Below are 18,273 nucleotides of genomic sequence, written 5' to 3'. Positions count from 1 at the left end.
ATCAGTATTCATAAATGGCATTGTAGAGTTAGCTCACATAAAATTGTTTTTAATCCTCTTAAATCTAAAACATTTTTGCTGAATTATAATCAGGATTTTTTCCATAAAATGTATTATCAAAGAAGAGGCAGAAAGCTTTAAAATTTGTTTGTAAGCAAATACTTTCATTGGAGATAGGAAGGATTTTATTTATTTTAAAACATTCTTTATTTTGAAATGACATTCAGTTATGCTAAACACTTCAAAGCTTTGCAACAGTGTTTGAGGAAGAAATCATCAGCTTAGATATTCTGAATTAATTTGATACTGTCTTTGTACAACTGGTTTTGAAAGTGTTTTTAAATCTGGACTGTTTTCTTAGAAAAAGATGTTAACAGGACAGATCGAACAAATAAGTTCTATGAAGGTGAAGATAATCCAGGACTGATTTTACTTCATGATATTTTGATGACCTATTGCATGTATGACTTTGACTTAGGTAAGTTGTGTCCCTCTGAATGTAAAAGCCTTCTTGGCTTGTGACATGCAGCTTTGCTTATGCAAAGTCCTGTTAATAGAATTGAACTTGTATTGATTGTGGTGCTTTTTGTACATGTTTTAAAAAAGATGTAATAGTTTGTAGTGTTCAATAATGTAGATAACTTTGTTCAGTTTTTCTTTCTCTTTTCAATTTGGTGTCTGTCTTAGGCATCTGAACTCATCAATTGTGGTGGGATTGGAAATTAAGTGGTAGTTTGTCTTCACCACAGACCTACTGTTGTGGGGCTCTTTTGCTGTTTTTGGGGTTTTTGTGGTTTAGTTTTTTGGGACTTAACTTTTTAAAAAGAATTGAAGCAGTCTTGCTTTTCAGAGTTTTAAATGGGTTTGGGTCTTTGGAGCTTGAGTGTTATATATGTTTTTAAGACTGATAATATCATAAAAATGATAAGCCAGCTGCCACTGCTGTAATTAAAGCTCAGCGTGCTGAACCAGCTGTTTGTAAACATGGTGTTCTTGTGAATGCTGGTTCTTGAGAAGTGCACTTAGCAGTTTGTCAAAAATTACATTTTAGTGCATGCATCTGCTGCAGAGAGAAGAGCATATAACATCTTTCTTTAATTGCACTGTTAATGTGATGGCTAAGTCTTGGTTTCTGGTTAATTGTCTTGGGAGGGAGGGAAAAGATACTTGCAGTTGGTACCCCCTTCACCCCTGGCAGGACATTTGGCTGTTGTATACTTCGGAGGTTTTTTGTGTATTCTGTATCAGAAAAGTTTTGGGATTCTAAAAGCCCACTTTGTGCCAGATTTTGAAAACAAAACGTAAGATTAAAATTTTAACCTGTAGTAAACATGCTGCAGGGCTGTAGTTCTTGTCAGTTTTCATTCTCTCTGAAAGAGAGTCTTGATCTTTGGCTTGAAAAAAGAGAAAATTGAAACTGATAGTTAAAACATGTAGCTCTGTTTCATCTCTTTCCACATTTCAACAGTCATTAATGCACAGTGACATTATAGGTGACCGTAAACCAGATTCACCACCCACTCTGTTAAAAACATGGTTGGGATGGCTTAAATGCGCATGCTGCATAAGTCTTTTGTTTTATAAACAAGCAGGAATAATGGAAATACAGTAAATTTGACATAGTACTGTCCAAGGCTTCAACACATTGGTGCAGTGCTGCTCTTAATCTTTTGACAGCAGCTTTAGAGGGGTCTGAATAATGCCACAAGCTGCTATATAGGGGAGGGGACAGAACAGCTGTTAATAGAATATTTTTCTCAATTAATTCCTTAAGTCTGCATTAATGAAATTTGCTTTATCATTAAATGGACTTTTAAAGTGTCTTAGAATTTTCTCTGCATTTATTCTTGGCTAGCTGTAGTATTTCATATGTGGGAACAAATCTTTTTTCTTTTGACCTTTTAATTATTTACCTGTTTGTTATTACTTACTCTATTTTTCTTCTCACACCTGCTCCATATTTTCAGTTACTGACTCTAAACCTCTTTTCAGTTACAGAGTTGTAATTACATCATTAAGAAATAAAGTCAGCCAACTGAGAAATGTTATGTTGAACCAATCATTGATGATAGATACACACATTAATTGTGTTCTCTTATTGAGGGAGGTCAGCAGCAATGGGGCAATAGATAAGCTAACACTAGCATCAGTGGTAATTGGAAGAGTTGGGAAGAAGGGGAAAAAACTACCTGTAGAAATCATTATGCTCTACTTAAATGGACTGTCAATTACAAACAAGAAAGCTGGAAGAACTATTTAAAACCTAAAAATTTGAAAAACTTTTTTTATAAAACTAAAATTGTATAGCTGTTTGTAAAAATGATATGCTTTAGTAGGCATTTCATTCTCCAGTTAAATGAAAGCTTTTCTTGAAATCGTGTGAGTACTTTTTAGGTGGTATGAACTTTTTTCACCAGTTCTAGGCACAAAACATAAAAGCATGTCCTTGAATCAGATCTAGACATGTGTTGCTTTTGTGCTTCTTGCAAGCAATACTTGACTAATTAATTACTATTAGTTCTCACTTTGATAGGTTAAATTCTTCATTGTTGTCTGCTTGGTTACACAGATGGTCTTAGGCTTGGGTGTATTTAAAGTACTGTCCAAGCAGAACAGTCCCAACTTCCTTAAATAAAGGAATCTTTAAAGCATATTCAGTGGCAGAAAAAAAAGAAGTGTAAAATGCAAATTGTCGTCATAAGGACTGTTGCATTATGTTTTTCTGGAGTTGCAACTCAATATCTCTTTAAATGAATTTGAGTAGAAAATCTTCATTAAGGGAGTGGGTGGGGCAGTGCAAAGATACTCAAAATTTTTAAATGTGTAGACGAAAGTAATCAAGTACAAATAGAAAGGAAATCATATACAAGTTTGTATTTGTGATAGTGCAAGGTAGAGACTTAATCTTAAAAATATCTATATATGCTCCTGAATTCTAAATAGGAGCATTTTTACTAAAAATATGTTGTGTACAAACTCAGTTTGTACATCTTTTAACAGCTATTGGAACAATGTGTTTGCTTTATGTTCTCTTTAGTTTGGCAGAAATGGCTTGTAGATCTTATCAGATCTACAGGATGTTGGTGCCTATTAATACAAATTTATCTTTACTGGTTGAATTGGAGAATTATAGTATCTGCATGTGCTAGTATTTGTTTCACTCAGTCATTCATCACACTTGAAAAATTACTGTTTAAATGCTGAGTTGAAATTTCTTTTTGCTTTTCCCCCCTCTGATTTTTCTCCATCAAGGTTATGTGCAGGGGATGAGCGACTTGCTGTCACCTGTCTTGTATGTTATGGAGAATGAAGTAGATGCCTTTTGGTGCTTTGTATCATACATGGATCAAATGGTAAAATAAGGCTTTTTTTAGCTCACATAAACAGATAAGCTACAGATAGTATTTGGGGTTAATTTTACTTTATAAACTTCACTGGGTTTTTTGAATTCTTATAAAGCAGTCATTTTATGTTTTAAGTCAATATGCTTTTGTTGATTGATGTTGTGGTGGGTTTGCAATAGTATTGTTGTACAGTACAGGCATATTTGGCTCCTTAAGAATTCCAGAGTTACCATCACAGACAAATTTGTATTTATCAGGAGTCCTCAAGCATGATTTTGTTCACAATAATGATTTCATTATATACCTGCCTTTTGGGTTTTGTTAAATGCAGTTTAGACTTCCCACAATCTGAAGCTTTTATGAGTTGTGCATGTGGCAAAAGACTGTGTGACTGATAGGAAAGTAAAAGAGAATATTTTTTTGTTAATTTGTTAACAGAGCTTAATCAGATTTAAACTATCATTTACTGCATACGAAAATGTTAGCAAAGAAATACAGTTCAGTGCTTCAGTTAAACTTCTCAGTAAAAGGCAGACATTTCATTAGACAGAAGTACAGTTAAATATCTATATATTAAATACCTAAAGGGAGAGAACCACTGTTGCAATAACAAAACTTCTTTTGAAATAGCTTCAAATCTCAAAATTGAGTTAATAAAAGTGACAGTGCTAATGTTTTATTCCATACAGCATCAGAATTTTGAAGAACAGATGCAGGGTATGAAGACACAACTTATTCAGCTGAGTCACTTGCTTCGTTTACTAGACAGTGGATTTTGCAGTTATTTAGGTAGGTGTATTATTTATGCACAGTAACTGAAACAGCTTCCTGCATTCTGTTCCTCACAAGTGTAAATATAATTCCAATACTATGTGAATATATAATGAATATAACTTTATAATGCCTAAAATTTTTAAATAATTACTCCATGCTTATTGAAAAGACAGGGTCATCCTGTTACCAATTTTAAAAATATGCTGTACTCTTACAAATATCTTGATTCTAAAAAGGTCCCGCCATCTTAAAAATTAGTGGTGTAAGCATGTACCTGTAAAGTGTAGGGGTTTTTTTTTTCACCTGTTGTCTGAACCAAATTTGATGCTTCTGAAATGTCACATTCTTATTCCTAGAATCTCAAGACTCAGGCTACCTTTATTTTTGCTTCCGGTGGCTTCTTATCAGATTTAAAAGGGAATTTAGTTTTCAAGATATTCTTCGACTCTGGGAGGTAAGGAAATATTTCATCATACAAACTCCAGCAGTTTTGGACTTTAGAACAAAAAGCATGGATCATTTTGGAAAATGTTTACTACTCTGATAAATTAAAAAAAAAAATAAATAAAGGATTTAGTACAATGACCTGAGGACAAATGAGCATTTCTTATCTTTTTAACCTAAAAACAACTTGTGAAATTTATGAAAAAATACTTATTGGAGCTGGTTTGGATAAATTGGCTGTAAAAAAATTCTAGGACAGGAGCCCTCAACTGATACTCTTAAGTGAAAGTAGTAAGTGGAGGGTAGCAGTTAACTGTTAATGGAAAACAACTCACGATAAAAGAAAGAGCATTTGTTTGATTAATTCGTGGTATTGGTGATTCTTTATAGATTAGGTTGAATGAAGCACTGTCAGGGTAGTTTTTAGTTAGCCAAAAGCCATGAAGAGGATGATGTCAGAAGATTATTAATCTTGATGATAAGGCCTTGTGATGCCACACAACATTATGTAAAACATCAAAATGTTGAAGTTCTGAATATTGTGGGTTAATGAGATGTTTTTTTGATTTAGGTGATCTTGGGATCAGATGAAATAATTAAGATTTACCAATAGTTTATATTTAATTTTTCATTCTGGGAAAATTGAGAAGTCTGTCAACAGTTCAGGTTTATTGTTGAAAATGTGGGCACAATAGTCACTGAGAACTCAGAGGAACAGAATAAATGTTCAGATGAATGGAGGGAGTATTTTATAGGACATAACAGCATATGTACTGAGGAACAGAGGGGTAATGAAAAGAACAGGGCTGAGATGCATAAAGTTTGTACTGTAATGAAAAATAATGTTGTTTCTGGTGTGATGAAAAATAATGTTGATACTTTTATTCACTTTTTCCACTAATGAAAAAGGAGTCACATAAAGAGGAGGACCAGTATTTAAACTGTCTAAAGTAAATCTTTTTAGCTTTTTTATCATCAGTTGGTGGAATTTACTAGCATAGAGTATTGAGGTGGTATTTCAACCAGAGGACAAAAAAGTTTATGGATAATGTTCATAAAGAAGGAAACCAATATGTAAAAAATAGAAGAATTCTCTTATTCAAAGGTATAAATGATAATGATTTGGGAGGGGAGATGCACTCATCGCTTCTCCCCAGTATTATGTTGTTTTCTCAGTATTATTTAGAGACTAATTTTTCTTTTTAAGTAGATGACAACAGTATTTTTATTTACAGTTTATAGTCCCAGGCTAGCATGTTTTTATCACCTCTGCTTTAAGGCATATATATGTGTACATTCAGGAAAGAAACACACTATATTTCTCTCTCAAGTATTTTTTTTCCTCTCTTAGGAAGATGGTGGAAACTTTTTGATATATGATAGTCTTGTAGGTTTCTTATCGCACATCATAATGTAAGTTTACTACAAGTATTCAATTTCCTTGCTAGGAGATAGGGAATGGGAAAGGGAGTATCTTGTTTTCCTTTTTAAAACAAAGTAATTAAGGCATTATTTTAATGTTTTTATGTGCAGGCTAGAGTCACCTTTGATCAGTCCATCTTACAGTGGGTTGTTTTTTCTCCAGTGCATAGCCATGCAGCTCCACTGGTATCAATGAAGTATGTGGGATTTGCAAAGGCAAGCTATAGACAGAGGAGGCCTTTTCCCTTTATAGAGAAATTAACTACTTTTTTTGGTATTTGGCTGAGCAGACCTCATGTCCAGTTTTGTAATAGCACATGAATTGAGGGAATCCATTTGAAGGCAACGTTATCCTATAACATACTCTTGCAGACCGTAGGATGGGATGAAGGAGAGGTACCATCTGAGATTCCAGTCCAAGGTTCCAGGACTTCTGGGGCTTTTTCTGTCTAATCTGCTAATTTCAGGATTCTTCTGGATCTCTATTTCTGTCCTGTGACTCGTATGAACCACTTAGTAAGCATCAGACACTTTTTCCCTGTCCCCACTGGCTTCATGACTTGTAGTGTTTTATCACAAAAAAAAAGGAATGAAAAAGATTCTTCACTTGTCTGGTTTCTCCCATCTCCATTCACCTTGGAAATGAGAGATATTGGTTCTTATAATCTGGAGTAGAGGCTAACTCCCAGCCTTTGCATTTCCTGAGCAAGAGTCATAACCATTGTGGTAGAAAACGTGATTGTTTCATTGCTGTGTGACAGAGTTGTGTGTGATAGAGAGGTGACATTCCACCATGTGTGGATAAGCTGAGACATGTTATGTGAGTGCAGTTATTTCCTATGTTACATGCAATGCCTTTTGTGTGTGGGTTAAACTGCTCTGGGTTAACTTTAGCACATTTTAGTAGAGCCTCTCAAACACAACCCAGATAGCCTATTGACCCACTTCCTAGCTGTCCCAAAATTGAAAGTAGGTCAGTCCCTCCTTGACACTGGAGAGACAGGCAATATCATCTGGTAATTCCAGCCAGTTCTTCATCTTTTGTTTGCACAGTGGGTGGTTTAGAAGGAACCCAGAAGAAAGGTTTTGTAACAAAATTACAACTAATTCATATCTAGCTTTAGTGTTATTCTAGTATCAGTTGCTAACATAAAGCCAGAATGAGTTGGTAATAAGTTACTTTACATACTTTGGTTACAATTCATGGCTGCTGAGGTAGTGCTGGGACAAACGAGTCATTAATTGTGTAGCTGTATCAGAAAGAAAAAAGGAAAAAAAGTTACTGCTCTTTATTTTTATATTTTTAGTTTCATACTTATAGTTTAAATGCCACTTTTTCTTCCATCCTTGCAGCATGTTGTGATGCTGCTGTTACACATTTACATATGTAACCTTCAGTGCATGCTCTGCTCCAGACTTTGGAAGGTTTATCAGAAACGGTAGCAAACTGTATTGATTTTTTTTGGCAGCAACTTGATATTAAAGCAAATCAATGCACAACTGTGTAGGCAGACTGTGTTTGGTAGATTACAGGCATTTTCATTCAATTTTTTATCAGCTTCCTTGCATTCTAATCTTTCTACTGGAGTGAGAGAATGCTTTAACATAATATTTAACATAATAAGATGCGAAATTTAATTTATGAACTGGATCTTAATTGAAAGAGTCAAGTTTAATTGCACTCTATTTTGGGTGAACTTTCTCTTTGGATATCTTTGGTATTTATGCAACTTGGTTTACAGGTTACATGTACTAGTAATGAAAGTTCTAGTATAAGCTCTTGCTCAGCTATAAGGCTTTATTCCATCAATAATGATGAAAAAAGTTTTTTGCTAATGAAGTAAAAAATTTTCAGCAGTCTGATTTCTTACCTGCCTTTTTTGAGAGTAAATACATTGTTTTAAATCCATTTATCTCTCAGGGCATTTGTGCAAGCAGACTTTTGCTTCTTTCTGGTTTTGTTCACAAAATTGTTCTCCTACTTTCTGCCCACCATACATGTTCTTTTCAAATACTTTTTAAAAAGGTTTTTGTGAATGTACTAAAATAGGGTATTAGTACTGAGATTACGCATATCAGTCCCAGTGAACTCAGGAATAATTGTGTCCTCCATGGGACCAAAAGCTGATGTGTCTTCAGCTGGAAGGGAATACCCCCCCCCCGCCCAGTACCTGTATGTACATGTCTTCAGGAGTGGAAACAACTTTAGTACCCTATTTATAAACATTACAGCCTTTTTAGCTGTTGCTGGGCATGACACTCTTCTACCAATTCACACTTAATGCAGATACTTTGCATTAAAAAAACTAATTATTGCAGATACTCTAAGCAAATAATTTGTTAGCTTCACTTACTTCTCTTTCACATGAGCAGAGGCAGAGCCCACATTCACAAGACCACAAGCTCAAGCAGTTTAGTAGGATATAGTGGACAATGGCTTAAGAAGCAGATAAGCATTTAGTGACTCAGACTTGCAGTTACCTCTAAAGGGCCAAAAGTAAAATTCCAAATAATTTTACAAATACTTAGTTGCTTTCAAAACCAGCTTATTCTTAGTTAAATGATTTCACTGGAGGATTTATATTCTAAGAACTACTCTTCAGCAGAAAAGTATGAGCATTTCAAATGTGGGGTTTTATATTTTAACAGGTCATGTGGACGGAATTGCCTTGTCAGAATTTTCATCTTCTCCTTTGTTGTGCTATCCTAGAATCTGAAAAACAGCAAATAATGGACAAGCACTATGGCTTTAATGAAATATTAAAGGTACGAAATTCTTATGCATTATTGTGCTGGTTTTGGCTGCAGTAGAATTGTCTTCCCAGTGGCTAGTATGGGGCTCTCTTTTGGGTACTAAGTTAAAATATTACTTAACTTTTTAGTTAACTGTGCGGTATGATTGTGGTTTGTACTGGGGGAGGGAAAGGTGCATACCATTTTCTGAAGGGTTAAGTGTCTATCCTGCAGGCTTTCAAAATGGTTTATTGGATGTCTGTGTTTAGTGATAAGATCATTAATAGATCAGAAATGGTTCTGTCCTCAGATGAGTTATTATATTTAATACTAACCTTTGCTTTATCTTCTATGATCTACTTTATCATCTCTGAAAATGTGGGCTGCAGGGGGAAGTATGTAGGAGGGCCAGATAGTTTGTCACATTTATAGGCAGTATGGATTCCTCTTGCAGACCTTGGATGCTGGTGAAAAGCAGCTGTCCCATACTGTATCTTTGAGTAGCCATTTCTCAAAGCTTATAGACTATGTCTAGCATTTCATAGCTTGAGAGGCAGGTTAATAAGGTGATACTTACTAGCAGTGCAGTGCAGTATTAATGTATTTTGGGTGAAACAAAGTTATAATTTATCTCACTATAACTTGTGAATCTATTTTTAGCATATCAATGAACTGTCTATGAAAATCGATGTGGAATATATACTCTGCAAAGCAGAAGCAATTTCTATGCAGATGATGAATTGCAAGGTAAAGATATCTATCTACTGTGAATGTTTATAGACAGGAAAAGTATGTAGTTAGCTGTAAGTGTTCATGTATGACCTGTGAAAGAACTGAATGTCGGGGTACAGTAAAGCATGTTGGGTAGCTGTGCAGTGCCTATGTTTGAGAAGTCTGTAAGTAAGAATAATTGATTTTATAGAGTAATACTGTTCACTGGGAGAAAGTTGAATTGTGGTTTTTGGTTGTGATTTCTCAACTCTCACTAGGTAACCTCACTCCAAGAAATCTGATGTTTGGTGAGCTTGAGAAAAACTAGTTGAAAGGTGCATTGCATTGAAAGCATGCCAGACTTGTTAGGCAAAAACTAGTGGATCATTCAATAAAACTAATTTCAATAACATGAAGTGTAATTGTAATAGTTGATTAGACTTCAACTTTTGTAATGAAGATTGTATTAATCAGGAATCAATTCCTGAGTGTTTTCCCTTTGCTGTCTTCTTGAAAAGCAGCTACAGAAAATGTTAACTCTAATGGAAGTATTGCTGAGAGAGATGCTTTCAGTGCAGTTAAATTCAGATGAATGATTTCTCACATGAATGAGTCCTGGGAATGAAGGATGGACAGAGGGGACTTTGTTGTTAACTTTTTGCATTTAATTACAGTGATTTTTAGTATTTCCCCTGTCGCTTCCTTTCTAGGAATTGCCTCAAACAGTCAGTGAGATCCTGGGGATAGAGAACAGTTCGGTAACACCGGATTCAGATACTGGAGAGGATGAAAGCGCAGCTGAGTTGAGTTGTCCCCCGTCACTCTATCAGAGTATCTCAACCCCTGTGATTGCTGCCAACGGGACGAGGGACGGCGCTCAACAGGCGGCTGAGACCCAGGGCCTGGCACCTGCCTAATTACCCTTGGTCCCCTTGGAGAGAGACTTTCACTGAGCACATTTTGTTCAAGCACTTGAGAGATGGATATTTAAATTTGGTGTTGATTAAGCTTTAAGGTTGTAAAGAAAATCTGTACTGTAATGCTTTTGCATTAAAGCTTTACAACATGACTCAACTATTTTTGTAGTTTCTTCTACCAAAATAGCCTTTTGTTTTCAATAACATTCCTTAATATTTTTGTAGCCAAGTGCATTTTCTTTTTGCTGGTAAACTGGAAATGGATGGTGATTAAGAATGAAAGAAATTTCTGTATTTACTGAGCTTTCACACATATTGATTTAAGACAGTGTGAGCTCTTTGATTTAAGCAGATTCACAATATGCCAGCTGAAGCTGCTGTACAAAATTTTCAAGCTGAAGTGATGCTGATGTGCTAAAGGAGGATTCTTTTGTAAATGGATTTTCCCTATCTCAAATGTTTACAAAATACTTCTAAGTATTTGTTGCTGGTTGAATGTAGATTTGAAATGGACATTCATACTTGCACAGTTTAATGTCCAAATACTGAATTTTGTGTAATTGGGAGTGGATGAACAGTATATTTTTACATTAACATATCTTCACTTTATATATACATATATATATTTACACACATACACACACTATATACACAATTGTTTGTGAATACTAAAAAGGATAGTTGTATTTTCAATATCTAAATAAACTTGACTGTTCATTCATATGAATCAGTTTGACCAAATTAATGCACAGCTCCAACCTGGGCTCTTTTTCAAAACTTTTCTAACTGAAGCTAACTTTCATGTGAATACATTCTGTCCTACGCTCGATGTAATTTTGCAATTGATACCTTGCAAACTTTACTAATGTTCATACTTGTTAATATATTAACTGATCAATTAACCACTTACACTGTTTTTATGGCAACATTATTTGGAGAATTGATAAGCAGGTTATAAAAAAGCCAACCAACAAACCACACACCAAAATAGTAATCACAATTAACATGAATGCATTTTTTTGTATCTGCAAAAGGCAGTGAGTTTATTCCATGCCATGCTGATGTCCTTTGACGTTATGTGAAATTTAACATAACTGATTAAGTGTATTCATTATTTGGTAACTATTGTACATATATATAATAAAAGTCAAAGCTGATTTAGTGTTTTTAATTAAATCATATTTAGAGAAAAAAATCTAGTTGTCTGGTTGTTAATGTAAGAACATGAGACAGAGGGGAGAGCTAGTGCTTAGTCCATGGATATGACATATTTTGTTGGTAATGGAGGGCTGTGGGGTTTCTGCTTGTTAGTACAGAGCAAAACACGCCTTTCCTCTCTAGGTAGTTGAAGTGTGGGGTATAGCAAGGCTTTCTTTTCTTGTGGAGCAGTTTACTTTTACAAATGTTATTTGTGCCATCTTAAGCAAATACAAGTAGTACAATAGGCTTTCATAGATAAATCAAGTTGTTAAAATAATTTGGAAGTTGATTCAACTTCTCTCACCAGTTGTCAGCAAACACTGGACAGCTGAATCAGTTCAGATTTTGGTTTTAATATCGTCAATGTGCTATCTCTCATCAGTTAATAAGAACTTGAGTCCTATGCCATGAAAGTCAAGGATGCACAGCTCAGTGTTATCTGTAGCCTTTCATTTCCTGCCCAGGAAATTACTGTGAAGCATCATGCCTTTGTTCCTTGGTGAGCATTGTACTTCTTGGCAGTTAATTTAATGTGACATAGAATACAGAAAGGCATTAGAACTTAGATATTCAACACTTTGGTTCAAAGATATTAAGCAAGTTAGTTTCAGTATTTTTTGGAGCACCTAGTTCACTTTGAAGTGTACTTGCAAAATGTTTTTCATCAAAAATTATGTTCAGTGCAGCTACGGTAGGAGGAGAGAAATGTCTATGACAGGAATGCAGTGGGCAAGCTGTCAGTTAACTGTGCATGGTTCTTAGTTATTTAGGATGTGCATCCACAAGAAAACTATTCAAGATACTAAGATCTTGAAGAATGCCATAACTGACTGAACACGAATAGTCAAAGGTTTGGGAAAGACATATTTAAGTGGAATTCTGTGGTTTCTTAGAATTATAGCTATGGCTGCTAAGAAAATCTACCAGCCCATAAAGTAAAGTTTGCCTTTCCTTTTTGGGTATAATTGTTCATCTTTTCCCTTTGTATTCAGCAGTTAGATGTCAAAGATGAGAAGGTTGCTTGTGAGCTAACAGTGAGCAGCTGCTGTGGAGGGCACAGGGTAGGTAGGCTTGCTCAGCTTCCCAGCAATAAGATAAAAGGCCTCTTGCAGTATTCATTATCTGTAGTTTCCTTCCTGCTGACAGGCAGCCTTGCAAAGAGTTGCAGGAGGAACCTCATCCTTCACCAAGCTATTCCTGATTGTTTTAGTCTCAGTGGAGACTTCAAAAACACTGTGAGAAACTTTAATCAGGATCATGATGGCTAAAATGCTTTGGGTTGACAGTTCAGAATGTTTAAATTTATTTTGTATTTGAATAACTTAGATTGCTTAGAATTAATAAATGTGAACTAAACCAGAACACAGTTTGGCCACAGTTGTCAGACCATAAAAGACGCAATACTGGTTTAATTCTTGCAAACCTGTTTTGTTTTTTAATACTTGACACTTGAAGATAATTATCTTCAGTGGATGAGGTTTAAAACTTGATATTTTTTAGTCACAGCAGTTTTCCAGTGTTATCTGTTCCAAGGTAAAATTATATTGATGAAGTTCTTTCAAATACATTTTTTTCTTATTTCACCTTTTTGGGAAATCTTATTAGTTTTGAAATTACATTCTTGAAGTTATTTTCTACTATTTGTGGGAAAGATGGTAGCTTACAAAACAGAGAAATGGTAATAGCTCACAAAATGGAGGTGGAAGTTTCTTGGAAATGTGGACTAATGTGAATGTTTATGAAATGGTTTTGATACTGGGAAGTTATAAACTGTAAAAAGATGACCCTAAGTTACCCACAGTTATCACTTAAAGCTTCAGTTAGATTGAATAGTGCCTGTCCTGTTCAGCTAGTGACTGTGTTGGCACCCAGTGAATGTTGTAACCATTGGCCTTCAGTCCTGTCTTGGGTTTGGAGGTTTTGTGTTGGTTGTTGCAGGCAATCTTCATAAGGAATTCAAGGCTATATATATGTTACAACAGGTCCTGATTGCTTTGAGAATCAGATGTAGAAATACTGTAATAATTTAGCTACAGATCAAAACAAAACCACTGCTAATACATTGTATTAGCAATGTTTTTGTTTTGATCTGTAGTTTAATTCAAATTAAGGTGTTAGTGTTCAATGGAGCCCAGTTTTGTTGCTAATAAGATTTTTCTTAAAACCTTTAAATTTTTATAGTGGCCAGTTTTAAAATGCTGCTGGTGCCTCATTAATTATTCTCTTTAGTTTTTCCTTACACATTACTTGACAAAATTCCTTGGCCCCAGTCAGCCAAACAGTGAGGAACTGGTTTCCTCATTACTTTCAAATACATTCTTGAATGCCAAATTAAAGCTCCACTGTTGAAACTTTTCAGAAACCTGTAAGTGTTCTTCTAGCTTCAACTTGTTGAGATAATATTTTCGTTCAAAATATGTGAGGCACTTGTTCCTCACTTGTCTAAATCATTTTTTGTTACAAGACAGTTGCCTAACTTGAAAAGAATATTTTATTTTAAATAATTTAGCATTAAGAATTTGGATTATGAACTAGTTTTGGTATGACTAGCATGATTTGTGCATACTGCTGTGATGCTAATGAAGCCATACCAAGTATGGACCTGAATTTCTGTAGGTGGAAGCTATGTTTTCCTCAAAACATTCGCTGTTGGACAGCAGAGATGACAATGCTGAAGAGGTTAGCAATGTTTTAAAAGTGCATCTGTGAATTGATTAATGTTACAAATATAATTGGAAAAAAGCAATTAAGTGGGCTGAGTAAGGATTAATAATTTGCTTATGTGTTAAATGTTCCTCTGACTTGATTTTAGTAATTGCATTGATGCAACATAAAATTGAAGTTTGGGCTGCAGAAGAGTGACTGATAAAAGTTTTAGCTGTGGCTGGCTAAATATCTTAAAATATAATTTTCAAATTTTTTTTTTTTTCTGAGTATTTGTTCAGTGGCCGGTGCCATCTCTGTGTGAAAGAAGCATGGTGACAGAAGTCAGTGCTTGTTCTTACAAGAAAAATTTAATGAGCTGCTGTATGGTAGCTGAGTTTAAAGCTGGAAATCCTAACCCTTGGTTCTATCTGTGCAATTACGTCTAGCTTGGTAGTTGGTGTGACCATGAGCTTTGTATGTGAGCGCTGATAAGGTGATGAGACACAGATACATAACTGAGCACTTAACAGACAGATTCCATATATGTGTGATACTATATTTGATTTAAAGAAGCTTTCAAATGGTTTTGGGTTTTTTTATGGTGTTAAAAGATAAGATGTGCTTCATGTTTAGTGGGACTTCAAAATGTGCTATTCAAATAAGTGATATTATTGCAATGCAGGCCTTGTATAAACTAAGCTTGAAATTAAATTTTCATTCAACTGAGGATTTTATTCTTAAACATTTTTAGAGAATGTGCTATTTTTTCATGTTAAATCACAATATCTTTGGCCGAAATTGAATTTTTCTGATGAATTGCAAACAAAAGATATATTGTAGGATGTCAATTTTTACCTCATCCAAAATCAATTTCACAGTTGAATCAAATATATATTTCAGACTTTCTGTGTAATTCAAATAGATGAATTCTAGTAATTCCATTCTTCTAGATGGGGTTCTTTTTTGAAAGAATTCAATTATAGTATATATTTTGATTATACAGGCTCATGCCTCATACCCTACCTTAACATTGGCTCTTAGACTGTTTCTGCAGGTGTTTCTTGTTATTAACCAACCCCTGCAGAGCCCTGTGTGCAGGGCTGAAACTGCTGCCCAGGCTAGAGCAGTTCAGCAAAAGGTGGTCACTTGTGTCCTCTCAGAGTGTTGCAGCTGACCCTGGCCAGCCGCCATGCACTCACCCAGCCCCTTGCCTTGTCCCCTCTTCAATGGGATGGGGAGAAAATAAAAGGAAGGCAGGAAGGCTCATGGACTGAGGCAATGAAAGTGTAACAGGAAAAGCAAATGCTGCTCCCACAAGGAAAGCACAAAGAGGATTTCATGCACTACTGGCCATCAGCAGGCAGGTGTTGATGCACCTCCTGGAGAGCAAGATCTCACCACAGGTTCCTTGGAAAGATAAAGGCCATGATCATGAATGAAATACCATGACCTGCTTCCTCCTCCCTTCCCTGAGCTGTTATTACAGAGCACAATGGCATGTGATGTGGGATGTGCCTTTGGGTCAGCTGTCCTGGCTGTGACTGCTCTGGGGCTCGTGCCCACCCCTGGGAAGCAGCCAGAGAACCTCAGCACTGTGCAGTGGTCAGCAGCAGCTAAACCCTGCTGTGTTACCACACTGACCCAGGCACAAACCAAACACATCACCATACAGGCTGCTATGAGGAGACTGAACTCCATCCCGGCCTGACCCCTTGGGTGTGATGATTCTTGATGATGAGTGAGATCAGGTTAGGAAAAACTCCTTGCTATATTGAAGAGGACACTTTTTAAGCACCCATCCAGATCTGGTGCAAAAAAGTCGTACTACATACAACTGGTGTGGAGATGTTCTGTTTTGCTTGCCAAAACTCAGTGAGATGCAACACTAGATTTTTTCCAAAGCACTCTTGGTGTATGAATTGGTCCAGATGACCTTTAGGTTCCAACAGTACATGCTACTTTTGGGCATTGGTCTGGAGAGCTTCTACCCACTCCTCTGGCTTTACTGCTCCAGTAAGTGATGCAGGAGAACAAGGAAGTCTTTAAAGTCCAAAATATTGGGTTCAGGGACTTAATAATTCCTCAAGCAACAAACAGTACTACTATTGCGACCAAAAGTGGCAATCCCAGCTCTTTGTGCTCTGCCCTGGGCTGCTGCACCTTTTATGCCATTGTGATTAACTTGTGCAGCATATGGTGAACCACATAAAGGAGCTGATAAATTTCAGGCCAAAATTATCTTAGCCAGATAGATCATACCACGTTTTATCATCATGTGGTGAATGCCTTGAATGCCTGTATATATGCATACAACAAGTTTGTTAAAATTCCAGATTTGTCATATTGCAAGGCATTTTTAAAAACTTGTCAATAATTGACTAGCTACAGTATCTCCTGTTGGAAGGTATGTCTTGTGCTGGATGCCTGTCTAATCCATTTGCAGGATACCTTTGGAGATCCTGCACTCTATCATGCAAACAAGTTTCAGGTGTTTGTGGATTTCCAGCGCAGATAGAGTGATTGCATGCAGCTGGAGACTTTCTGTAACTTCTGACTTCCCTCACATGAGGTCAGCCTTCCCTGGGATTGTGCAGCTGCTTATCTGCAAGCAGCCCTCTCTGCCACAGCATTTGTTTAAATTTTGTAACCATTACAGCATTTGTGAGGTAGGTACAGTCTGGGACTTTACAGCTGGACTCTAAGTGCTCTACTAAATAGTTTAGGTGTGAAGGCAGGTACTTGAGGCTCTCCTGTTCTCTGCACCCTTTCATTTAACTGAACCCACCCCTTTGTATGATTTGTTACTTTCATCTGCACCTGTTTTCCTTATCTCTCTTGTGAGAATGAGAAATTATGCCAAAGGCTGCACTACCATCAAGATGAATGACGTGCATTGTTTTGCCTTGGTCTACAGGACTGTCATAAGAGGAAATGAAATTTACTTGACTCAATTTGTTCTCATCAAATCTGTCCTGACTGTTTAATCATCTGTTATCTTCTGGATCGTTACAAATAATTTTGGTACTTCTGTTTTCTCAAACAAATGAAATTAGACTGGTCTGTAATTCTTCAGCCCTTCTTCCTCCCCATCATCTTCTTGGAGATTGACATAATTTTGGCCTTTTCCCAGTCTTTTGTCGCTTGTTCTTCCCCATAGTTCTTAAAACAGTTATTGATGGCAGAGGTTTAATGAGTCTCCTCTGTAAGTGGTTTCTGTGCTCTCATTTGCTATGATCAGACTCATCATGAGTATTCTTCAACATTGTTTCATGCTGTTAAAAGCAAAGAGCTTATCTCTCTGCCCTTGCTATTAGTTATGATAGACATCTGGCCACAGTTGATTCTTTACCAAAGACTGATGTAAAAAAAGTACCTTGAATACCTAGCTAATTTTAAGGGCTTTCTTTGTTTTGTCCTTTCATTGTGTTCACTGGTCTGATAGTTCACTTCTTATAGCTGTTGCTGCAGTAAATTTTTTTAAAGTTGCTTTTGATGTCCTATATTAATGACTTTGAATTTTGTACCACAGCTTTCATCTATGTGCTATTCTACCTGTATTTGGTAGCTTGGTCCTTGTTTGCATCTCCTATAAGCTCCTCTTCTGAATTGAAGCTAATGATGAACTAAGGACTTATGCTACTACTAGTAAAAGTGTAGTAGAAGATGGCACTTCCTCTGTAATGAAATAGTTTCCTGATTAAACTATGTTTTCACTGGAACAGGGAAAGAACTGTCTTTCTGCTCTAGGTTCCCTCTTCTTGGTTCTTGTAATAACTGAATTTATTGAAATCCTTTTCCTTTTTTCTCCTGAAGTAGTTTCTGCCTTTTTCTCAGAACCTTTTTTTGCTGAAAATTGTGAATTTGCTTCATGTTCATTATATCATCTATGTTCCCAGGTATTCCTCGCCAGTTTATCTTTTGGTAGATATCCTTGCCCAATGGTTGATAGTTGGTTAAAATCCCCTCAGTGTTAAAAGAGGATAGTTTTGATGGTTGCTTGAAAATCCATATCTTCATGACTTAAAAATTAAGTGTACATCGTCATCATAGATTTTTCAGCAGACCTAGATTGCTCAGAGAGT

General features: G+C 36.0%; 1 protein-coding gene across 4 annotated transcripts in view; it reads left to right on the top strand.

Moving 5' to 3' along the window:
- Positions 1–11,510, top strand: part of TBC1D15 (TBC1 domain family member 15) — a 35,714-nt gene extending 24,204 nt beyond the window's left edge. For 3 of the 4 annotated variants that reach the window (XM_058804513.1, XM_058804512.1, XM_058804515.1), the window contains 7 exons: positions 362–478; positions 3,253–3,353; positions 4,034–4,133; positions 4,475–4,572; positions 8,634–8,750; positions 9,378–9,464; positions 10,139–11,510. In XM_058804513.1, the coding sequence (XP_058660496.1) occupies positions 362–478; positions 3,253–3,353; positions 4,034–4,133; positions 4,475–4,572; positions 8,634–8,750; positions 9,378–9,464; positions 10,139–10,345 (827 nt within the window). In that variant the 3' untranslated portion in view covers positions 10,346–11,510. The remainder of the gene's footprint in view (positions 1–361; positions 479–3,252; positions 3,354–4,033; positions 4,134–4,474; positions 4,573–8,633; positions 8,751–9,377; positions 9,465–10,138) is intronic. The other variant, XM_058804514.1, reaches the window with a different exon arrangement.
- Positions 11,511–18,273: the final 6,763 nt, after the last annotated feature.

Source organism: Ammospiza caudacuta, chromosome 5 (assembly GCF_027887145.1).
Source record: "Ammospiza caudacuta isolate bAmmCau1 chromosome 5, bAmmCau1.pri, whole genome shotgun sequence".
In the NCBI taxonomy this organism is placed as follows: Eukaryota; Metazoa; Chordata; class Aves; order Passeriformes; family Passerellidae; genus Ammospiza; species Ammospiza caudacuta.
This window is presented reverse-complemented; position numbering and strand designations above follow the sequence as displayed.